Here is a 24337-nt window from a genome sequence, read left to right as displayed (position 1 = left end):
GTGCATGGAACAAGTGAGCTGGCTCTCCGCTCTCCATCTGTCTCCTCTTTTGTTCCTGGCCAGCCTGACCTCCTGCCTATGCACCCCTGCCTATACCTCCAGGGTCACTTATCCCTTTCTGCCTGTCACAGCCCACAGGATCCCAGCCACCTCACAGGTGAGGAGGAATGGGTCCTTCCTTATCTCCCCACCAGGGGACAGTCCACACCCAGGACATACATGCCTGGGGAGCTGGAGAGTGGGCAGGTCATTGAGAATCTGAGGGGAGCTCCGATGCCCCTTCCACACAGGGCTCCTGGGGGCAGAAAGAGGAGCAGTCCTATCCAGGCCCCCGGTGAAGGACAGGATGGAGAGTGGGGTCCTGAAAATGGCGATGGCATTGTCCCTTAGCTCTATAACACCAAGCTGGCCCAAAGCTACCCTCTCCCACACTTGTTCCATGACTGTAAGATGAGGAGCATTCCCTGGGCAAAGCACAGACTCCCTCAGCAGAGATCTGGGGTCCAGGGATTCTACAAAAAGGGGATTAGGCCCGATACAGGGCATGTTCCTTAAAAACGGAAGCAATGGATCCATCCCGCTCCCCACCTGTATCCGAGGACTCCCGGGATTCCCCACACCCTCCATGGCTCAGGTCCTGGTCAGTCCGTCTGTAGCTGGCTGGGCTGTAGGCGGCATGAGGCCAGGAGATCCCAGCAGTTCCGCTCAGCCAGTGACCTGCCAGCTCAGGTCTTTCCCACCCGGCAAGAGACAAATTTCTCCCTGGGGAAGCCCTAGGTCTCCCGGCCCCTGCCCATTTTATTGATATATACCATAAGGTTTACCAATTTAAAGCATGCAATTCAATGTTCTTTTTTTAAAGCATATTCACAGTTGTGCAGCCATTGCTACTAATTTTACATTTTCATCATTCCCCACAAGAAACCCTGCACCCCTTAGCCGTCACTCCCATTTTAATCGTGCCTCAATCCCCATCCTAGGCTAGCCCATCCACTGTCTGTCTCTACAGACTTTCCCATTCTAGGCATTTTACATCAATGGAATCACCCACCCGGAATCCTGTGTCTGGCTTCTCAGCATAATGCTCTTGAGGTCCATCCACGTTACCGCACGTCAGTACGCCGTCCCTTCTCATTGTGGAACAACACCTTTTGTGTGCATGTGCCACACTCTTCAGCCCTTCACCAGCAGATGGACATCTGGGTGGTTTCCGTTTTGGAGCAATGAACCAGTGCCACTATGCACACCTGTGCCCAGGTTTGCGCGCACCTCCCCGCCCCGTTTTTCTTGGGTAGAGATGTAGAAGCCGAGTTGCTGGCTATGTTAATTCGATGTCTAACATTTTGAGGAGGTGACACACTGCTTTCTGAGGGAGCTGCACCACTTCCCCTCCCCTCCTCTGCGTTCCCAACTCCTCCACATCCTGTCCACACTTTAACGGTCCCCTTCTCATTACCACCTTGCATGGTGGTTTTGACCTGCACTTCCCTAACGGCGCCGAGCATCTTTTCCTGGGCTTACTGCTCACTCGTGTATTTTTCCTAGAGATGCCTATTTGAATCCTTTCACTTTTTAAATTAAGAAATATTTTTTTATCTCTTATTTTTAAATATTTTATTATTTTGAGAGAAAGAGAGTGCAACGGTGGGGAGGTGCAGACAGAGAGAGAGAATCCTCACTGTTAGCACAGAGCCTGCCGCGCAAACTCACAAAACTTCGAGATCATGACCTGAGCCGAAATCAAGAGTCGATGCCTAACTGACTGAACCTCCCAGGCACCCCTAAGGTTTTATTTTTAAGTAATTTCTACACTAAACATGGGGCTGGAAGTCATGACCCCAAGATCAAGTGTCCCATGCTCTTCCCACTGAGGCAGCCAAGTACCCATAATTTTTTAAAAAACCTTTTAAATGAAGGTATTTGTAAAAGTTCTTTATATGTTCTAGATGCACGTCCTGTATTAGATAGGACCTGCAGTTCCTCCCAGTGTGAAGGCTGTCGGATTGTCCTTTAAAGCACAAAAGCTTGTCAGACTAAAGCCCGTATCTTCTTTTTACCAGTTTGCTTTCAGGGTCTACTAAAAATCATCGCCTAACTGAAGTCATGAGGACATTTTCCTTTAATCTCCCCTAAGAGTTCTAGTTTTAACTCTTACATTTGGGTCTATGACCCACTTTGAGTCAACGTACAACACAGTGTGGGGGCTCGAGGCCAAAGTTGTTCTTCTGCACGTGGCTATCCAGGTGTACAAGCACCACGTGTTGCAGACTGTTCTTTCCACACTGTATTTTCTTGGTCCCTTCATGGAAAATCGATCAGCCATAAACATTAGGGCTTATTTCTGGACTCTGAATTTGATTCTATTCCATCGATTCTAAATGTCTACTCTTAGAAAGCCTCCCTTTTGAGTCAGGAACAGAGCAGAGGCTAAAAGCTTGTCTACCCGAAGTCCCATCCTGGACTGTTCGTGCAAGGAGCCAGGTTGGGGGTGATGCCCCCCGGGGCCTGTTCTGGGGCAGGTGGCTTGTCAGGGAGGAGAGGGTTTGAAGATGGGGGTGCGGGAGACAAGAAACACAAAAGGGTGTTCCTGCCCCTCCTCCCTCCTCCTGGGACAGCAGCTGTCTGCCCACTCTCCATACTCCTGTGCAGCCCTGCCCAGATGCAGGGGAGAGGGAGGGCGGAAAATGTGGGTGCCTTACAGTGCAGTTAGGAGGGAGCCAGTGCCCTGCCACCGCCCACCCTGCCTGCTGGCCCTTCAGCTGCCTGCTTGCCTTTGCACCTCACATTCGCCTGCTGCCTGGGGGAACGCAGCTGAGCCTCCACTCAGGCCAAGGCCAAGGGCATCAGGGCTCAAGATAGCCAGGCTACTGAGTCCTGGAAAGCACACTTGGAGAAGAGGGAGAGGGCAGGCAGATGCCCAGGCTCCCTCTTCCCCCGCTGTCTGGGTGGGTAGTGCGGGAAAGGGGGATGAGGATGGTCCCCAAGTCCCCTCCCCACCAAAGGCAGGATCTGCAAAGTTGCTGGGATCGCAGGAGAGGAAGGCGCCTGCGAAACCTGAGAGGTGAGAATTTCACAAACGGCGCGGCCCAGCCACTGCAGCTGTGGCCTCTGATCACGGGAAAACAGACACGCTGGAGGAGGGGCAGGACGTGCAACGTGGGGCACGGGGACAGGCAGCCTCCCTGGTAGAGTCAAATACACTTTATTCAGCACGGGAATGTGAGAACAGAAGGGCCTCTGGCAGGGCTCCTAACAAAGAGCTCTGAGGCAAACCCTGCTGTAAACAGAGCAAAGGGCGTCCTATAAACCAAGGGCCCGGAGGGGAGGGGGCTCTGCACAACGTCGGGGCAGGTCACACTGGCCAGTACACGGTGAAGCCGGCGGGGTGGGGGGTAGGGGGGTGGGGGGTGGTGGTGGCCCATGCCCAGGAGGGTGGTGAGCAGCTCTAAGTAACTCACTCAGAAAAGCCAGGATAGGAGGAGGGCAAGGGGGGGGACCTGGCTAATTCAGGGGATTAGCTTGACCACTGAGGGCTATGGGGTTCAATTTCACTGAAGCAGCCCAGGCTGCGGTGCCAACACATGATTACAAGGCCCTGAGAAGCACAGCCCAGCATGGGGGGGACAGGAGAGGTGGCCCCTGGGGGGCACTCACCAGTGGCCCACAGGGCAGGGCTCTCACAACCACATGCGCTGTGGCCCTGGCGGTCACCTCCAACCAGCAAACTGTAAATGGCACTGGCCTTCCCTGCCCAGGACCCCACTCCCTTGACTTGGGACCCCAGTGGAAGTGGGGAGGAGCAGTGGAGGGCAGAGCAGGGCAGGTCTGTAGGCAGAACCACCTCTGATAACTACAGTCTTGCCCACAAGACTCATGATTAGGGGTGGGGAAAGGTTGTGGGGTCTGCACCCAGAAGTGGCCTCCGTCCGAACCGCCTGCTCAGAGGGCGTGCCCGTGGCAGGGCCCTCCATGGCCTCAGAACCAGTCATTAAGCCACCAAGCCACAGCCGGCAGCCAGGACCTCTGTTAGGGTCACTCCCTGCCGTGCTGTTATGCTGGGCACAAGCAGGAGCAGGGGAAAGGAGGGGATTCTGAGAAGGAGGAGGAGAGGGTACGGGTTAGGGAGGTGGTGTGGAGTACCCTGGGCCCCTTGGGAGTGACAGGGAGAAGCCATGCACGATGGCACAGCTAGGTGCAGGTAATTCCTGATTAACAACTGCTGTGAAGGCCAGAGGGATAGACAGAGGACAGAAATAACATCTTCCCAGACCCGCCCCCACTAACCTAAGAGTGGAGTGTGTTCAAGAGCACCCCTACCCCAACCAGTGACTAGAGTGGCAGCAACAGGGGGCTCAAAGTCTGAGTGTGGAGGTGAAAGGCGCTCCTTCCATGGGCTTTGGGCTCACACGTAAAATGCACAATCTTGCTCACCACCAGGGGACAGAAGAGAGGCTGTCTGGCTGGACTGAGGCTGGGAGGGCAAGGCCGGTGCCCAGCTTCTCTCTAGAAGATCACTATAATACACAGGAAGTTGGTGGTGGCAGGGGACCCAGGGAGGGCTGGATCTATCTAAATGACTCACAGATGGGAGGGTGGCAGGGATGACACAAATGCCATGAGACCCAGGGACCACAACCAACAAGCGAGAGGAGCAGAGCTAACCACTGTGGAGGGAGGTTGGGGGCGGGGGGCAGTCTGTGGCACACGGCTCTACATGGGGCTCACTCGTCAAACTTCCCTTCCCGAATGTGCTCGAAGGAGAAGGGTAGGAACTTGAAACCAGTTCCGCTGTAGAATTTATTCTGGAACTCGACCCTGGAGAAAGGGAAAAAGAAAGTCGTCATTCCACAAAATCCTTTTGGGATTTCACAGTTGGGCTAGAAAGATGCTCTGACCCTCCTCCCCTCATTTTCCTAGCTGAGCTCAGTCTTCTGCCACCCGCCAAGCCTGGCCCCACAGTGCACCCCAGCCCCACTTCTGCGGCCAGGCCTGCCCCAGCGCGGCGGGGGGGGGGGGGGGGGCTGCCCCGGGGCGGGAGCGCAGCGAGCACAGAACACCTCCACCCTGCTTCGTCCTCAGTTCCCGCTCTGCCCTGCTGAGCTAGTGTGTGTACATGAGACTCCATCTAGCCATGTGCTAAATGACTGGCTTGGGCCTCTAATGACGAGGAAGAGTTCCCCAAACACCCCTCTCCTGGGAGGGGCCCCCAGCAGAGCTCTCTGGGAAGCCCCGGGGCGGCAGGGAGCTCAGCGCCAGGAGCTCTGGCAAGCACCCTTGTTTTCTAGTTTGTTTCCTTTCTTGCTGGAGGAAGGAGAAGGGAGGGTGGCGAGCAAACCCTGGACCATGGGCGCTTTAGAGGAGGAAATTCCCAGGAAAGTGGGGGAGGGAATTAGGAGGGAAGTCTTCTCCCAGCAATGGCAAAAAGACTCTCCAACTACAAAAACATCTGAGAATGAATTCTTCTCTCAGGGGCTGAAAGGAAAAGCAGAGCTTCACCTCCCTTCCCAGGCAGTTCGCATCCATCCCTGATGGTCTCCCTGGGGCCTCTTCAAACTCTGAGGGGCAGGAAGAGCGCGCTCTGGGGAGCAGAGCCAGGCTGGGCCCGCTTCCCCCTGCACACTCCCTGGATGGCTGCCCAGCGACCAAATCACCACCAAATATGGGCAGAAAAATGCATGATTCAGAGGACAAAAAAGCCAAGGAGAGCTGCCCTGAGGAATAGTTTCCACTCAGTGCAACATGCCCCCAGGGGCACCAGCACCCCCACAAGGACAGGCAGAGCTGGGGGCGGGGGCAGGCTCCAGGCAAGGGCTCAGGTGCAGGGCAGGGCTTCATCCTGCCTCCAACCTGGGGTGTTTGGGGGGGCCTGCGCATTGGAAGGGCTGTCTGCATCAGGAAGACTGTCTATGGTGGCGCTCCGAGGTCTTCAGAGGCCCCGTTGGCCCTGGGGTGCTGGCTGCGGACACTGGAGCTGCCAGCCCCACCCACTGGGGACAAGAAGTGAACAGAATTTCCTGCGTGGGTGTAAGAACAGGCGGCCTTCCCCTCCCAGCCCCACATTCCAGGGGCGGGGCCAGGTCCCAAAGCCTCCCAGACTCTGGAGGTTTCCCTGGGCCAAACCCCCTCAGGGAAACAGGATCTGGGGAAAGGGCTGCAAACTGAAGTCAGTCCCAGGGTTCCTGGCAAGAGCAACTCCAAACCAGGATGGACTCGTCCCCATATCCCAGCACCCCGAGAAGTCCTAGAGCTACAGCTACTCAGGCCTCTGTTGTGGGAATTAGGTCGTTCCCGCTTCCCACCTGCTGCTGTTGAGCCCTAGATTGCTTCAAATCCTTTGTGCTGGGTGGGCTGTCTGCATATGGCAAGGGCATTTCTGAATAGCTAAAAACAGACTCACACCGCATTTACATTCAGTGATATGTAGCCAGATGGAGGACAAGTCACCTTGGGGTCTACGAGGAGCCCAGGACTCTGACCCCTTAAGCTAGCTAGTCCCACAAACAATTCAAATCCCAAACTGGCCGAATGAAGTAGAAGCTTCAGAAATTTTCAGATGGGAAGGAAGGGGGACACGTGTCCAGGGCCATCTGGGCATCTCAGGGTCAGCCTGACTTCATCTCCCTGCTCCCTTATCCTCCCAGAACAAAGCTGGAAAGCAATCTCCCTATCGGGCTCCCCGCCCTCTTCTCCCTCCCAACCAGGGAAACATGCGCTTCCTGAGAAAGTACAAACATGAAGTGCTTTGCGCTGAGGCCCACAGGGCCCTGCTGGCTGTCCTGCATGTCCCTCCTATTTTAGGGGCCTGCTACACTGCTCAGGGAGCCTCCAGGGCCCCAAGTCACGGAAATGTGCCTCTAGAATTGCATAGTTGTGAGGAGGGCCTTGGGAAGTCAGATGGGTTTGTGTGTCACCCCTTCCAGCTCCAGGGCCTGGCAAAGGCCACCCAGTGACCCAGAAGGGTAAGTGGGAGTCCACAGAGCGCTCATTCCTGCCATGTAACAGGAAACCTTGTTTCCGTGAGTGAGGGAAGGGGAAAGGAGTCCCGGGCCTCCTCCCTTTCCTGGTGGGGTTGTGGCTGAAAGGAAGCAGTTTTAGAAAGAGGATTCTGGGCCGAGCTGCTTCGCTGGCCCTTTTTGCCACTCTCTGAGTAGTCCAGGACCTGGCACGCATATCTGTCTGACGGCCCAAATGTCAGGGCAATAATGGCAGCCAGGAACTATATTTCAGGTGCTCCTACTTCTCCCGGGCCAGCCATTCTTGCTGCATCCCCTGGTGTCCTGCTGTGGTGCCACTACATTTCTACAGCAGTTTGGTCCCACTTTCCTCTGGCCTTCAACCAATCTGTGAGTGTGCAAGTGTGCACATCTCTATGTATGTGGAATTTGCCAGATAAGAAGGGATTAGGTTCCTGAAAGTGGGCCATGGGGCAACAGTTTTTCCACTAAAGTCAGTTTGGTGTCCACAGTTGCAACTACAAATCGTATTCCCCGGCCTTTGCCTTTTCTGAGAAAGAAAAGAGCTAATTACAGTACACAAAAATAGACATGTAATGCAGGGAGGCAACAGAATTAAGGTTGGGACATTAACCTGTTCACTAATGTTTTCAAATGTATCACCCACCTCCTTAGGACCCTACACGAATCTCAGACTAGTGATTTGTGTTGTTACCAAAGCAGATGTTATTTTTCTGTCCCCACTGTAAACATCCAAACCAGCAAAATGGGTAGCCCTTACATTAGAATCAGGAAACCCCAGCGGACAACCAGGAGTAAAGGGACAGGTTTGAAGATGCCCAGGCTGGACACCAGGAAAAATAGCAGTGATGTCCCTGTGGCCATTTTCAGCAGGACCAGCTGTCCCCAGCCTCACAAGATGGCCACAACTCAGAATTCCTGCAGTCATGGTGGACTAGACGCCCCGGGAACCCTTGCAGCACATCCACATTTGGCCAGAAGAGGGAGCACGAGCACCTGGCTCATTTACTCCCTTTTACTAAAGCAGATTCTCCAAACAAGCCTCCAAAGATGGGATTCTGAAAGCCGTACAAAGGAGTTTTGCTGTTTGGTTTTTTTACTCCTCTATGAGATCCTTCCACTACCCAAACAAACAAACCCACAAGTCTGTTGATGAGCCTGTTCTTAAAAACTACAGGCATGAGGATGTGCTTCCCCCTGGGGTCTCCCCTGTCTCTAAACAGACTTAAAGCAGTTTCTTTACAAGGGACCACGGCCAAGATGCCCTCTCCACAGGGCAGCACCCACAGGGTGGCTGTGACCTGCACTTGAACACCAGTTAATGATGTGTCTGGGCACAGTGCATTAATTTCATGATTATCATGGCAACCATGTTACATGGATATCCTCCTCTCTGCACATGAGAGAAAGTGGGGTTCAGGGAGGTAACTGCTCTCCTCAGGGTCACCCAGCCAGTGCCAGCAGAGCTGGAATTCAAACCCAGTGGCACCTAATTCTGAATGAAACTTGCTCTCTTGTCACTCATCAGGTCCTTGGGCTCATTCATGAGGACAGTGGAAGACACCTTCACCTGAAGGCCACAGGTGAGCCCAAGGGAGAAATAATCCTTCTGGCAACAAAACATGACCTTCCAAGCTGCCTCAGCTCACTCTGCAAAGTAGGCCCAATCCCAGGTGACCTTCCTCACACTGTGGTGTGCCCGGCTCACTGCTCTGATGGTTCTGACCCAGCACCATGACTGGTCCCCAGCCCGCCCAGGGAGGAGGCAACAGTCTCCCCTCTTGGGCTGGAATTCAGGTGGGGTAGTCACCGGCCCCTCCAGCCCGGGGCTCAGGACACAGAGAAGAGGCCGGGAAAGGAAGGAAGAAACAGTGAGTCACCGCGGGCTGGTTACACAGACATTCCCTCATACGGAGCGGAGCGGCTGAGGAAGCGTGCTGGGGAGAGAGTAGCTGATAAGCTGAGAACGGGTGGAGCCAGCAGCCTGACCGCACGCTCCTAACCTCCTGGCTGGACAGTAAATAAACAACAGCTGGGTGGGGAGGAGGGCGGCAGGGAGGAGGGACACCAGCCAGAGAAAGACTACTGACTGATGCAGCAGGACGGGCTCTTTAAAAGGAGCTTTTAAGGGAAGTGTAAGTCCCAGCCACGGACGGCTCTCACATGCCTCATGGTCCCCTCTGTCATTCAGAACAAAAAGGAATCTTTGAGGGGGCTCGCCATAACCAAGTCAGGAGAAAAATCAAAAGGGGAGTGGGGAAGGCGATCCTTGGGTTCAGGTTTAGAAAACTGATGTAAAGACACATTCCACGCCCTCTCTGTTCTTGAGATCACTGGCACCACAGACCGTCCCATCTACGGGTTCCTAATGCAGGCTCGTGAGTTTGTGACCCCCCCCAAATGGGTAAAACTGCTGTGGGGGGTGTTTCTCTAAGGAGAGGGTCCAGAGCTTCCAGAACTTTAGGTAGAGAAGCCAGATAAAGTATTGGATGTCTAGTTTTTACTGTGAGTATGTCCCATATCCATGTCCCAATACAAATTCATTGTGTATCTGAAATTCAAATTTCACTGGGTGTCCTGGAATTTTATTCACTAAATCTGGCAAGGCTACCTTGAAATCACAGGGTCACTGCCTGAAACAGACCCCAGGTCTCCCATCCCCTGGGGCTGAGCTGGTCTCTCCACGCAGAGCCAATAAGAGCCACAAACTACATTAAAGAAAACAAACAAAACCTGCCCTTGTGAAGTGGCTGCTTCAGTGAACTGAGCTCCACACTATGGAACCAGGAATCCCTCTACCTACAGCCAGGGGTGTGCCCAAAGACACTGGCACAATGACAGAACATGGGGGACAAAACTGGGGTACAGTTGTGCTCTAGCACTTTCCTGGACTACAAATCTACTCCAGTTGCTTCCATTGCTCTGAAGATAAAGAGAAAGGTTTACGCCAGAGCAGAAAAAAACAAACAAACCCAAAAACCAACCAAACCAACCACCTCTGCAGGTCTTTTACGCCATACTCAAGAGCAGTGAAGAATGCTACAGGCAGGGAGAAAGAATACGATGACACCCACCAGAGAATTTCCTTTGGGGGCTCTGGAAAGTGAGCTCTGCTTTTCTGTGGACACTTCCTGATGCCCACTCCTACCACAGGTCATTGGGCATAAGGATGTGAATGAAAGCAGACACTTCCGCCTGTCTCTGGATTCTGTACAAGAGTAAAGCCAGCCTCAGTGCAGCTAAGGATGCGTCCCCAGCCCCCAAACTCGCTGCTCCTCACCAGTGTAACCGCAGCGCGTGCAGGAAGGCCGAGAGGCCCTCCATGATCAGGAGGATGGCCACAGTCAGGGTGGCGAAGGCGGCGAAAATGAAGAACAGTGCAAAACCTCCTGCCAAGCTCTTCACGCTGAGGCCGATGTGGATCACCATGGTCCAAAGCACCTCAGACAGCTCTGGGGAATGCAGAGAGACAGGACATCCAGTTCAGTTTGGCAAGAGGTGCTGTGGGCCTTGCATTTTGCTCCGCCATCCCTCACCTGAAGTGTCTGCAGCACCGTAGCGTCCCACAACCCTGGTGGGACCATGGTGCACAGCTAATGTGGCAAAAGTGCTGGTCCTTCCGTCTGGACATCTTTCTCCTGGGACTCAGGAGTCTGAATAATTCCAGCACCTTTAGGTTATTTCCACTCTATTTAAGCTCCACATCTGAGAGTGTGCCCAGAGAAGGGGAAAACCTAATTTTCAACCTGAGAGAAACACTCACGTGCATGAGCGAGGCTGAGGGCCCAGAGCCGCAGGTAAGAGGCGGTGTTGGAGATGCAGCCCAGGCAGTACTCGATGGTGTGGATGGCCTGGTGGACCATGGTGTCCCCGAAGTCAAACTGTCATGGGAGAAAACCAGAAAGAGGATATAAGGCTGGGAGGGGGTGTGCAGAATGTGCTGTGGCTACTTGGCACTTTGGGCCTGCACCCCTGCACTAATAGCTACATGGGCCAAGAATTCCCGGCATTGAATTCAGGTGGTGTTTTCATGCCGTCCCCAGAAGTCTGCCTGGCTTAGCCCCCCAACTGGATGCCCCATTTCCCTTAATATGCTACATTTCAATGATCTACATCTTAACGAGATTCTTCTCAACTCATTTGTTTTTTCTGCCTGCTAGGCTGTAAGCTCAGGAGTGGAACGAATGCCGAGTTAAGAGCACGCAGGGAAATGTCTGGACCCAGGACGCTCCTGGCCCTGCCCTGGGCCTGCTCCAGCTGACCTCCTCTTTACGGTGCCTGAGTGAAGCACTCATTCTAACAGCCATGCGAGCTCCAGGCGGCAGGCTCTCAGGCAGGGAACTGCGGAGGCAAGACTAAGCCCCCACGGCCACTTCACTTATTACCTTATAACCTGTTGGGAGCAACATAACCTCCTTTTTCTTTTGTGGCTTCTGAAATGATTACACAGGGAAATTCTAGCTCAAGTTTTACAAAATCCTACAGTTGATTGAGACCAAACAGAACATCTATTGTGTTTTTTGTTTCTGTTCTTCTCATGCTCCCTTTCTCCCAGCTTTCCTTTCAACATCAAAAATTGTTTCCAGAGTAAAGGGGTAGGGCTAGAACAAGCTTTCGTGAGTTCATTTGTAGGCCCGCTCCAAGCACAGCCAGGGAAGAATTACTGGTATGCTCTAGAAGCACCAGGCATATTTCCAGGCCTCTCCTGCAGCCAGGTGGAGCCATGGGCCAAAGAGCAGGAGGCGGGCCCTTGCCATGCTCCTCCCACAGAGCCCAGCACCTCCGAAGCACAGGGCCTCCCCTTGCCTTCAGGTCAGAGTTTATTTTTCACCAGATTCTTTCAAGACTCACATGACTCCACTCCCAAAGGACACCAAAAACATCTTGGGAAACTGCAGGACGAGAGGAGGAGTTGGCTGAGAAAGTGTCAACAGCCCAGACTTCAGGGGTGCGGCCAGTGGGGAGAGCGACCAGCTCCAACACGCCACCTTTGGGGACTGCCTCAGTTTCTTTCACCTCTGGCCATCTATACTATTTCTGGGCTTTTCTTCTGCAATAGGTTCTTCAAACCTCCTAGTTACTCTGAAAACTAGGGCAATCCTAGTTACCTCAGTGCTAGCACTGCCACGAAGAGCTCTTTCCCACCATGGGAGGCCCGTCACCCAGAGCCCATGCTCAGAGGAAGGAAAGGCCCCGGCTCTGAGGAGCACTGGACTCTGCTCCTAAGAGCTCTATGAGAGTAGGGACTGTCGGCTTCCTTAGAGCCAGCCCCGTCAACAGTTTTACTCCACCGGGAGTTCTTCCCACAAGAATGGAGAACACGGAGAAAGCCCCTCTTCCAGACCTTGGGCAAGTTTTCATTTCTATACAATGAGGGACAGTGATGGTGAGGTGAGGATTCAGTGAGAAATGCAGCCAGGCACTTAGGAGCCTGTCACTGCCTCAAGAGTCAGTGGTGACTGAGGAGGAATGGCTGCAGACTCCCTGTCTACATCTCACCCGCATGGCCCACCCACTACTCCCCTCTTGTGCCCTGCCTTCCACATGCTCTGCCCTGCATACCCGACCTTCCTGGCACCCTCTCCCTTGCCTCCCGGTTGGAGGTCTAAGAGACATTCTGTGTCCTGACTCAACCTCTGCTGTCTGTCACTGTCGCCTTTTCCTCCTCCCTCTCGGGACACACCTCTCCTAGGTTTTCCTTCTCACCCCCTACCCCTGGGTGTTCCTTGGTTCTTCTTGGCCCATCTTGGTCCTTCCCTAAATGCTGGAGGGTCAGCCTCAACTCTTACACCTTTCCTGCAGCGCTGCCACTCAGGGCTTCGATAGCCATCCCTACGAGGGACTCCCAGATAGATGCCTTCATCTCCATGTTGCCTATTTCCAGCTGACCATGCCACATCTCCCTCTAGTACACCATGGGCACTTTCAACGCAGTGCCACCCAGACTGATTAACTGCCCTTCTCTGACCCCACCAAGACTTATTTCCACTCCACACCCTATGTTTGGTGGAGTATCACCACTAGGGCCCCAGGCACCCAAGCCTGGAAAGTCCATCTTGAATCCTCACTCTCACTGCGACAGTCATTAAGGCCCTGGAACCTGTAGCTCTTTCCTCCTTAATCTCGTTATGGGTCCCTCCCTTTCCAACTCCCTGCAAACAGCCTCACTTCACTGGAGGTTTCCCAATTGTTTCATGACTCTTATGGGTCTAGCTGGTCTCCATGCCTCCAGATTGTGACCCCTCCCCAATCCACTAGCCCCCATTTAGCCCTCACTAGAGCACTTCAGTGACGTACATATGCTGTGACACTTCCAGCTTCACCGCCCCCTGATGGCTCCTTGTTATCCAAACACTTCACTGTGGCTTGTTTCTGCAACCTCCAGGCTCACCTCACTGGTCTCCGACTCCTGGCTCTGACCTCCAGCCAAGCTTTGTTCTTGCCTATCTCCAAAAGGTGATGGACTCGTGGGCCCGTGTCTTTAACTATACACACCGATGGGTCTGCATTCCCGCCATCCCCCCTCAGAGACTCCTGCTTGACCAGACTAAGCTTGGCAACAATTTCCTTAGGGAATCGTTTCCTGGTCTCCTCTCCTCCACCCCCACCTCAGCGATTATCAGGCGCCCTTTCTGTGTTCCCACAGCATCCTGGGCACACCTTGGTCACACCACCTGTCACCCAGACTATTTCCTCAATTTGCCTGGGAGTCCTTGAAGGCAAGGACTGTTGTTCTTCTCCTCAAAGTTCCTGTAGTACCAAACAGAGTGACTGGCACATAGAGGGTGAATGAATGAATGGGTGGGATAAACGAACTAATGGATGCATGGGTGGGTGGGAAGAGTGAAGGACGGATGGGTGGGTGGGTGGGATGAATACACCTGGTGAGATGACACAATAGGGAGAGGGGCCACTGACCCTTGCTGAAAGGTTACAGCCTTTAAAGATTCCCCAGACAATCAACTGGCCTGGCTCTGATTTGCAACTGGACTGCGTGCTCCCCAGGGCGAGGGACAGCTGCTTTTAGCAGGCTAGAATAATGGCCTGCATGGGGCAAATGGGTTTTCACAGCCAAACAAAAAGAGGAAGTTCTAAAAGAACTTCCAGGCTGGGATTAAAAAAAAAAAAAAAAAAAAGAGGTTTGAAATCTTTAGATAATTCTAACACTATCTAAATCTGGCTATGGAGAACTAGACTGCCCATGTGCCTGATACGATGTCATCATTATTTAGGAAGCGAGGGGAAGCTGAATCCCTGAGGGAGCCTGGGGGGGGGGGCGGGCAGAGACTTGGGAGGCTGAATCACAGTCCATCCAGTGTGGATGTCCAACGCCCCTGGGGCATGGCTAAAAATGAGGACCGTTCTGGCCATGATCATGGCAGTGGGTGCTCACTAGCACGGAACACAGTCCCGGGGCGCCCCCAGGCAGCCCCACCACCGGCCGTGTGCACACGAGCAGTGCAGAGGAACCAGAGGCTCCTGCAGGTCAGCAGAAGAGGCTCTGCAGCCTTCAGGAAGACCGAGCGCTGCCTGCTGTTTTCACAGGATCAGCAAAGATTTTCCCATTCCCATCCCACTGTCCCTTTGGAGAAGACCAGGAGAGCTAAGAAAGTGGAGGGCTCATGGGTCTAGATATTTTAGAGACAAATTTGGGGGGAAGATGCAAACAGTGCAGCAAGGCCTTTAAAAAACCCAATTTAAAATTTGTGTATTGCTAAATGAATTACTGCCGAGCTCAAAGGCCTTCTACTCCTAATGTGGCCTGAATAGACCACTTTGTTTCTATTATCCGGTACTAATATGAACTCCTTTCTCGCAGTTGGGATTCTTGTTTCTGGGATGTATCGGAGAGGCAAAGCCTCCTTTTGAAAGCTGTCTAACCTCCCACCTGGGTCACAGGGAGGTACAACTGACCCCAAGCGAGGGTCCAGCAATTCTCACTTCAAGCAGCATCAAGCCGATGAGGACAGCAGGAAGAGGTTGGCTGCAGCTCAGGGAGGTAGGGTGAGCTACTCACAAGCTCTCAGAGGAGCAAGGAGGAAACCGCTACTCCCTGCGGCAGAGCGACCATACCATACGTAACATCACAGAGAGGAAGGCAAAGACCAATGGGATGTGACCCCCAAGGGGGTCACTTCAAGAATGCCAATGCAGACATTACTTGTAGCTCCTTTCAAAGCCATTCTCAGAGGTATTAGATCAGCAAAGTCAATGAAACAGAGACAGAGGTGACCAACATGAGATGCAGTTGATGGAGATGGACTTTTTCAGAACACAGGTTGCACGAACTGGTTAGAAATGGCCAGTGAGATGCAGGACACACAGGTGTCTCGTGTGGCCCCGGGGTTGCAGCAGGGTCAGCACAGTGATCACAAGGATGGGAAGAGAAGCCCCAGATAAACATGAAGGCAAAGCCAGCTTGTTTCTTACCACTTCGTCCTCGGTAGGCTTGAAAACACAAATTTACACTTAGTGGGAAGCCATGCCACACAAGGTCACAAGTCACGAGCACAAGGTTACGAACTGTTTCTCGGGGAAGACCGTTAATGTTAAATGGGTCTAACGTGCTGGAGGCAGACATGCTCAGCATACAGAGAGCAAAACCAGCAGGGCTTTAGAGCATGAAGATACATATTTTTTTTAAAGGCACCCATCCCTTGCAATTACTTTTTACGAATGTCATACACACAGTGGAAGTGATTGAACTGAAAAGTTCAGTCACCTGGGTTCTCAACTCCTACTCTATTTGCTTTAAAAAGAACATAATAAGGGAAAATAAAGAGAATATAATAAATAGATGACATTCCAAAGTTTAGTTCACAGGTTCTGTGGCATGAGAGGTCAAGGCAAGGAGACTGGATTTTAAAAAGCAGCTTGGAGGTGGTGGTTTAAGGAAAAGTCTAATGTGACCTTACTGCTTTTCACTCTCCCTCTAAAAAGTAGGCGAGTAACATTTTTCAAAAGCTCAATAATGCATCTGCCACAGAGAGCAAATTAGCGGGACAAGACTTTAATAGGACCAGCGATTACAGTTCCAACTGGAACCATTCCTGGAAGGGGCAAGGGATGAAGAGGCCGCCCTACAGGGGCTGTGTTTCTGGTAATAAGAGCTGGGAAGCCGGGGCCTCCACGGCCCTCGGTCCCCCAGAGCACAGTTAGTAATTGAGATTTTCGTGCAGAATACTGCAGGGAATTAGAATTCAAGTTCGGACCAGGAAGCAAAACTGCTGCCAGCGACACCTGGAGTTCGGAGCAGGCCCGCTGGAAAAAGCTGCGGTGCCCTGCGAGGCCCAGAAGGCAGGCTGATCATTAGTATTAGTATTTGCATTTTCCAAGAAGACTGGAGGGAGGCCACCTATGCACTTGAGCCTAGGGCTGACCCACAGGAGAAGGTGAGGAAGCCCATGCCACTGAATCTTACCTCTTCTGCGTCCTCTGAATGGGTGGAGAGCTGGTCATGCTGAATAATCTCAGCATCCTCCTCTGTCGGTCCGTTGCCCACCCTGATCCCACCAAAGTTGAGAGTTCCCTACACAGATGAACAGAAAGAGTAGAATTTGCCTGGGCTTTAATGTGACATTCTGTGAGTGGGGAAGGGCGATGGTTAGTACATACAAACCTCAGAAAAGCATATATTCTAACAACAAAATCAAAACCCGCTGATGCAACAGCCAAGTAAAAACAAACCACTGTTCCCACCCCAATCACCACCGCCCCAGCCCCAGCCCCAACTACATTTACCACCTCATTCGGACCAGAGGAAATAGGCAGCCTGCTGCCCCAAGACACACCAACCTGGCCTTCATCAACACTAACTATAATGATTGCTTGAATGAAAAGCTTAATATGAACGAACTCTTACAATGAGTGTAGTTCTATCTGTAAAGGTGTCAGTAGTCTAAGTTTTTCTAGAACTAAAGACCAGACTTTCTAAGAGGGAGTAGAGCCAAATGACATGGTGACTGTAATCTGGTGTGATAAGCTTTCAACTGGAACCCAATAGTTCCAGCAACTTCTTCCAGAAGCGTATCGGGTCTCTGCCCAGGAACAAAGGACTTTCTAGATCAGGGAAGGGAGAAAAGCTCAATGGATATCAGCTTGTGGCTAGAGAATATGGAGTAAAAAAAAAAAAAGAAGAAGAAGGAAAAAGGAAATGAAAAAGGCCCCTCTCCTTCAGTGGAGGATTCCAGTGTTAAAACAACTCTCTTACAGGCATGTGGGCACATGCCGACTGGGTGATTGCTTCTTTTCGCTTCCCAGGCATAGAATTCAGCGGGCTCTCCAGAACCAGAATTTCTAAGTCAACCTGACTTTGAAAAGCTTGGGCTTACTGAGGGAAAAGGACTCTTAGAGGGCAAATGGGGGAGAAGCGGAGTTGAGTCAGACAACTACCAATGAACGCTACCCTGCCAGAGTGAACAGGGGCTAAAGAAACAGCCGCTAGGCCTGCTGCTTATGGTTTCTGGGAGTCCAAAAGAGGTAAGAGTTCAAGAACTTTTCTCCTGCAAATCAGCCTTCTGGGCAGCAGCACAACGTGCCAACAGGTTTGCTCAGCTGCCCTGACGTCCCCACTCGCAATTTCACGTTTTGGTGTCCACCTTTTACCACAGCTGACTGACCACGAGAACCCAGTGTCTGGGCAAATGGGGCAAATTCTCACTCTCCTTGAAGCAGGGGTTCTCCTGTGCTGGTCAGAGAACCAGCTGCATCAGAATCACCTTGAAATTAAGTAGAGATTCTCAAATGCTACCCCCCGGAAATAGTACATTTAGTAGATCTGGGGTGGGGTCCAAAAAATCTATATTTAAAAAATATTTCCCCACATACAAACTGTATAAGCACTTTGTCTATCAAAATTGAAAATGCAAGCACAAAAAAAAATACATGTACCCTTTGAGACTCCCACTGCTGGGAATATCCATGTTTATGAAATTTTATCAAGATTTGTGGACAAGGACGCTCCCTGCATTCATACAAAGAACTGGGAACAACCAACACATCCATCAATGACAGTGATTACACAACCATAGCATATCCAACAGAACGTTCTATGGAATACTAGACAACTATAAAAAAGAGAGAAACCATCTCCCAGGATACACTAAAAAATTTTAAACTTAATAAGTCAAGGGGGAAAGGGTGCTACAGTTTAAAACACAATTCCTGGTATATTTTAAACATGTACACATATGCATGTACAAACACATATTGATACCAATAAATGATAGCAATATGCTGATATATGCAGAAAAAAATGGAAGCAAAATTTCTCTGACTTTGAGTAGGAGGAGTCTGGGGACAGGGGCACTTTGTCTTTCAGTACCATTTGCATTTTCTAACGTATTGCTTTAATCTTAATTTTTAATGTCAGTAGAGGATTGTCTGGGTCATGGAACTGTGGACTATCTTTATTACTTTTTCTGCTTCTTCTGTTTTAATACTCTAGGAAACAAATGTAAAGGTTACCAGGTGATTCTGATGTGTACTCAGACTCGGGAAGCACTGAGACCCTGGGCACTCCAGTTCATGCGAACATTACACCTGACAGCCCTCGGCGGTGGACTGGAAGTACAAAAAGGGCACTGGTGACGGGAGAGGACCCCAGCACATCCTGGCCTGGGCTGCAGGGTCAAGGCAGGCTTCAGGCTTTAAGGCTCCTAAAGCAGAAGGTCATTTCTGAAGCTTTTCCCCAACCAGCAGATAGAGTGAGGGGCAAACAGGGTAACCCGCCCACCCACACCCCCCCACCCCCCAGCTAGACACTAGCAAGTGTCCCCTCAGGACACAAGACATGAAAGTTACAGGTAGGAGAGATGAGACATACACATCAGCAGAAAAAAGAAAACATTAAACCAGGACACCAAAAGGACAAAGAACAGAACACAGATCAGTGATTGTATCCACAGCCCTTAAGGTCAAGAATCCAGGGCCCCTGTTGTGAAATGATCACCTTGAAGCCTTTAAGCGGTTCTATAGAACCAGATGTTTCACTGAAGAACCAGTGGGCTAAGAAGCCTCTATGAATGTGAAGGTTTCCAGATGGGGGATGTTTCACTTGGACAATATCATAGAAGAGGATAACAGAATTAAATGCACCAAAACTGATGGATCAGAAGCACATCCTAAATATGCCAAGACTAAGAGAAAGAAGAGCACTTGGAAAGAATATCAATAAGTGGATAATATGTGATTTGTAAACTTAAAAAATTTTCAAAGGAAAGAAGAGAGTAAATCCCTGTTTGCAGAGAATTCTTACAGTAATATTAAACTATGTTCTGATCCAAAATATCAGCCCTTTTAGATTAGTTCTAGAAGGATTACATCAGTCTTCTAAGTTTAAAATAATCAGAAACACCTATTGAAGGAAAGAGTTCTTCATCTAAATATTTCATTTCTGATAAAGGAGTAAGATGCTACTAGATCATAATACTACACGTATGATTACTGCTGGTGAGATTTTTAAAATCTTATTGATTACCTAGAATAGACTGGGCTAAGTTGATATTAGCACATTAAAACAGTTTGGTTAAGAGAGGTTATTCAGGACAAATACTGAAATACTTAATATTCAAAGTGCTGTTGCTGAATCATGAGTTAGTATTTGAAGAAGGAAAGTTGAAACAGATGATTTTGGTTATTGTCCCAGATGCAGAAGACATACGAGACAAGAAACAGAGTGGAGGTCTCAGTGGAACAGCTGAGGACATGAGGGCCTCTGAGTCTCTCACAAAAAAGTAGACACGCATAAGCTCCCACTGGCAGGAGACTAAGTCGTAGCTAAAATGGACCAAATGTCCAAGCACCATTCCGAAGCAGAAGTTTAAAGAGCAGGGAGATTAATTCAAGAATCACAGAAATGTTCTTGCTCCATGCAGAAAAATCATCTAATACATGGTCACAAAATACAGACATGACAGTGGATGAGTCCAAGAGCTACCATTTTGGATTAAGATGATGGAGTTCTAAATGGGGTACAACAGCCACTTTCTTTCCATAGATATGACTGTACTTACAAATCTGAATAGAAACTTAGTAGACCAATGATAAAGATATCAGAATCTACTCATAAGAGATGGAAGTCTTTTCTGTCATTGCCTCGATGAATTAGAAGGACGTACTTCCCAAGAGCACACATGTCCCATGCTCTCAGTATAATGGAAAAGAATTCTGCTGCACTGTTTGCCACCTCTTTACATAACATGTGGGTTTGTCAGTTTTAATTCACTCACTGTTGCAGCCGCTGCTGCCTCTAGTCCCTGCTGGCTCGGGGTTGGGCTGACTGGGGCCTCCACAGGCTGCCCTTCCTGATAGTGAATGGAAGAGAAGAGGAAGGGAGAAAGAAACAAAAGAGGGAGGGAGTGAGGGGGGAGATGAATGGAGGGTACATGGAAGGATGAAGATGGTCAGAAAAGGGAGAAGGAGGGTCTTGTAACTCAGCTGCTCTCCAACAGGAATAATACTCTAACAGCTGTATGAGAGTCATGCAATAAGGTCTTCTGGGTTTTACTAGGCAGTGTAATAAGTAATCATTATCATATTGCCAGAAATGAAAATTTGGCAAGTGTGTGTGTGTGTGTGTGTGTGTGTGTGTGTGTACAGAATGCATAAGCACACATACATTAACTAAATACAAGTTTATGTGCTGCATTAAAAAAAAAAATCAATGCACTTTAAACAAAATCTTTTCCCCAGATGTCTTGGTTGGTGAAAGTATCACCGTCTCATTTTAAACAAATATGTCTCCGCGTCAGCCCTGTGGTTGCCCAGGCAAACCACAGGAGTGGGTTCGCCCACCCGCAGCTCTTGCGGCCCTGATTTGGCTGAGGCTGCGTCTAGGCAGGCCCAGACCTGGATTTTGCTGAGCACAGCGTGAGCAAAGTGTGACCAGGAAAGGTAAAAACTTATGACTCGTTTCCTGTACCTAAGCTACTCAAAGCTGAATCCAGATGCTCGAGCAGCAAATATATGGGTTTAAAAAAAGTTTTTTTTCATTAGGTCCAGTGTACATGCTGCGATATGACACAAGAACATTTTAAGAGGATATAGACTTATGCACAATTCATTATATCTGATGAGGAACTGCCTCAAGGAAACAAAAAATCTAGTATCTTTCAGCAACAAAAATACACCCACCAAATGCTTCCTCCTCAAATACTGACGGCGAAGGACCAGTGGTTTAAATAGTAGCATCCAAGGTACACAGAGTAGCGCAACCACTACCAGGAAACACTGAATTCCTTTCTACAAAGTAAGGACAAGCACAGCACATTAATCAAACATGCAGTTTCCAACTCTAGCACAAATTTCCCCCAAAACAGTATTTTTACTGATCTACGAATGACACCATCCAGTTTCTCAAACTAATTAGCAGATATTGTGGCAAAGCCCATGAATTGTCTGATAGGATCCTAAGGAGGATGGGCTGAATTTAGGTCTGAAGGTATGAGTTGAGCACCAACACCACAGAAAGAAATTTTTAAAGGCTTTTTCAGATATCTGGCTTCCTGGGGCACCTGGGTGGCTCAGTCACTTGAGTGTCTGACTTTGGCTCAGGATATGATATCATGGTTTGTGAGTTTGAGCCCTACATCGGGCTCTCTGACATCAGCACAGAGCCAGCTTCGATCCTCTGCCCCCCCCCCCCCGCACCTCCCCACCTGTGCTCTCATACGCTCTCTCAAAAATAAATGAACATTAAAAAAGAAAAGAAAAGCGGTATCTGGCTTCCTGATTCAGGGTAACCACCTAAGCCAGTCTGCCTCTGGGTTGACGCACCTGTCCAGAATACAGCATTGAATTACTAGAGTCACCATAGGAAAAGAGAAACATGTTTATGAAATGGATCAGAAGGCTTGGCGCTTTCTCAGATGTATGAGCATCATAGGCTGTCCACTTATAAAATATAAGGATAACCAAGTAGCCAAACAAAGAGGTCATGAAGATTATTTCAGGAATAAATCCAAAGTAGATATTCAGGGGCTTCTTGAAATAGCTAAAAAGAGAGAAAAAAATGTTAAAGGTGAACAGACCCAGGGGCACCTGGCTGGCTCGGTGGGTGGAGCATGCGACTCTTGATCTCAAGGTCATGCGTTCAAGTTTCACATTGGATATAGAGCTTACTTTAAAAACAAATTAAAAATTAAAAACAAAACAAGACAGGGAACAGACCCACAGTCACCCCTAGATCAAATGGAGGACTCACTAGATTTCCTACCTACAGTTCCCTCAATTCTTTCTTTATCACTTAAAGAAGCAACAGCCAGATGCACTGAAGGCAACAGAGACAAGGATTAACTATGACTTCTGAACTTTTGGGCCTTGGACAGTTCCAATACCACACCCCTCCCCCCCAATTTTTTCCCATCAGAAAGAGACTGGGAAATATAGTACCTTCTGGGACCACGGTTTATAATTTTATGTGATTACACATCAAGAAAAAACACCTCTCTCACTTTGATGAAAATGACATAAGGTTTTTCAAAGGGCTTTACTACAATTGTAAATTGTTAAGGGACTAATGTTAATTAATTAAGCCTCATTTAAGAATATGAGATTTTTATAAAAGCACTTCTTTATTAAAGAATAGGGTTCTCACTTATTAGTCCCTCCCCCAAAGATGTCATGATTTCTTTAGGCGAAAGCATTCTCTAAACTATGTGTGTTCCTGTGACAGAAACACAGCAACTCACGTATGGTTGAAGAGGCTCAGGCTGACTCCAAACATCATGTGGGTGATGCCAAGGATAACAGACGTCTTCATTTTAAAGGAGTTGAGAAAGGTCAGTTTATTGGTAGCAATGTTCCAGATCTATCACAACCAAGGAAACAAAAAAGCATTACAAAGAGTTCATGAATGGCACATTGTTATGTACCAATGTTTAAAATTTTTTTAATATTTATTTATTTTGAGAGAGAGAGAGCACATGTATGCGCACACAAGCGGGGGAGGGGCAGAGAGAAGGAGTGACAGAATCCCAAGTAAGCTCCACACCACCAGCACAGAGCCCAACGTAGGGCACAAACTTACAAACCATGAGATTATGACCTGAGCAAAGTTGGATGTTTAACCAACTGAGCCACCCAGGTGCCCTGTTAAACACTCATTTTTAAAACATAATCACAATGTTGTTATCATCCCCAAAAGCATTAACGATGATATAGTCAGTATTTAAATTTCCCCGATTTTGCCCCAATTTTTAAAAAATAGGTGCACCTGGGTGGCGCAGTCACTTGAGCGTCCAGCTTCAGCTCAGGTCATAATCTCAAGGTCCGTGAGTTCGAGCCTTGCATCGGGCTCTGTGCTGACAGCTCAGAGCCTGGAGCCTGCTTCAGATTCTGTGTCTCCCTCTCTCTCTGCCCCTCCCTGCTCATGCTCTGTCTCTCGAAAATAAACAAACCCTAAAAAATTTTTTTTAAATAAAATAAATAAAAACTAAATAAAATAAAATTAAAAAAAATAATTCATTTATTCAAAAGTAGGGTCCAGATCAGGTGCCTACATTGATTATTGACACAGCTCTTAAATCTCTAATCTATATATTTTTCCTCCAGCTCCCCTTTTTTATTCTTTACAAAATATATGAAAAAGTTGGAACATTTATCTTGTAGATGCTCCCCCAGTCTGTGTTTTTCTGATCACATACCTGTAATGCTGACATTCCATCTATTTTTAAATATTAGTTGCCTTAAGCTTTGTCACCTAGGGCCTGGACACCTATAATATTTTCCCACAGTTCTCTGCCTCTACTTTGTCATCAGATTACATTTCCTAAATTACTGACTCTGATGCAGTCACTTCCTTGTGCACAAACCTACCCTGCACCCCCCTGGTCTTCTCTAGGATAAAGTGCAAACTCAGTAGCCTGATAAGCCAGACCCTCCACCAGCTGGCCTGGCATTTTTTCCTGAACTGGCCTCCTTGCGAGCTCATCCTTGGTGACTTCTAACCTCAAAACTTGTGGCTGGTTCTCTCTTCAGCCCCAGTCTCCCCTGAAATTCAGTTCTACAGCTCCAATTGCCAGATGGACGCTTTACCTGTGTGTCCAACAGGCACGACAAACTCAGCACTCACCCTTAAGCGTCAAATGACATTGAAATGCTACTGTGGGCATTCAAAGTTAACACTCTGTTAACTACAGAACACTATATAAATGTTTCCTAATATTTTTATTAGACTCTAAGCTACTTGAGACCAGGAGCTACATCTTACAATTCTGTGTTTCCCCCAGCAGGGATAGCAGCATTTCCCTATTAGAATTGTCTGAGGGGGAGCCCAAGTGTCTGTCAATTGCTGAATGAGTAAAGAAGACATGGGATATATATAATGGAGTATTACTGAGCCATCAAAAGCAATGGAAGCCTGC

General features: G+C 49.4%; 1 protein-coding gene and 1 long non-coding RNA gene across 11 annotated transcripts in view; one reads left to right on the top strand and one right to left on the bottom strand.

The window, feature by feature from the left end:
- The first annotated feature begins 2875 nt into the window (after nucleotides 1–2875).
- On the top strand, nucleotides 2876–11479 carry LOC115282238. Its single transcript, XR_003904560.1, has 3 exons — nucleotides 2876–3061; nucleotides 8503–8557; nucleotides 11135–11479. It is a non-coding gene; the product is annotated as an uncharacterized LOC115282238 (long non-coding RNA).
- Nucleotides 3187–24337, bottom strand: part of ATP6V0A1 (ATPase H+ transporting V0 subunit a1) — a 58986-nt gene continuing 37835 nt past the window's right edge. For 5 of the 10 annotated variants that reach the window (XM_029928157.1, XM_029928162.1, XM_029928160.1 and 2 more), the window contains 9 exons: nucleotides 22664–22782; nucleotides 21750–21966; nucleotides 21108–21215; nucleotides 20204–20278; nucleotides 16396–16503; nucleotides 15405–15422; nucleotides 10738–10855; nucleotides 10255–10426; nucleotides 3187–4815 (listed from right to left, as the gene is read on the bottom strand). In XM_029928157.1, the coding sequence (XP_029784017.1) occupies nucleotides 4722–4815; nucleotides 10255–10426; nucleotides 10738–10855; nucleotides 15405–15422; nucleotides 16396–16503; nucleotides 20204–20278; nucleotides 21108–21215; nucleotides 21750–21966; nucleotides 22664–22782 (1029 nt within the window). In that variant the 3' untranslated portion in view covers nucleotides 3187–4721. The remainder of the gene's footprint in view (nucleotides 4816–10254; nucleotides 10427–10737; nucleotides 10856–15404; nucleotides 15423–16395; nucleotides 16504–20203; nucleotides 20279–21107; nucleotides 21216–21749; nucleotides 21967–22663; nucleotides 22783–24337) is intronic. The other 5 variants (XM_029928163.1, XM_029928165.1, XM_029928164.1 and 2 more) reach the window with 3 other exon arrangements.

The sequence above is a fragment of the Suricata suricatta genome, chromosome 17 (genome assembly GCF_006229205.1).
Source record: "Suricata suricatta isolate VVHF042 chromosome 17, meerkat_22Aug2017_6uvM2_HiC, whole genome shotgun sequence".
NCBI classification, from domain to species: Eukaryota; Metazoa; Chordata; class Mammalia; order Carnivora; family Herpestidae; genus Suricata; species Suricata suricatta.
This window is presented reverse-complemented; position numbering and strand designations above follow the sequence as displayed.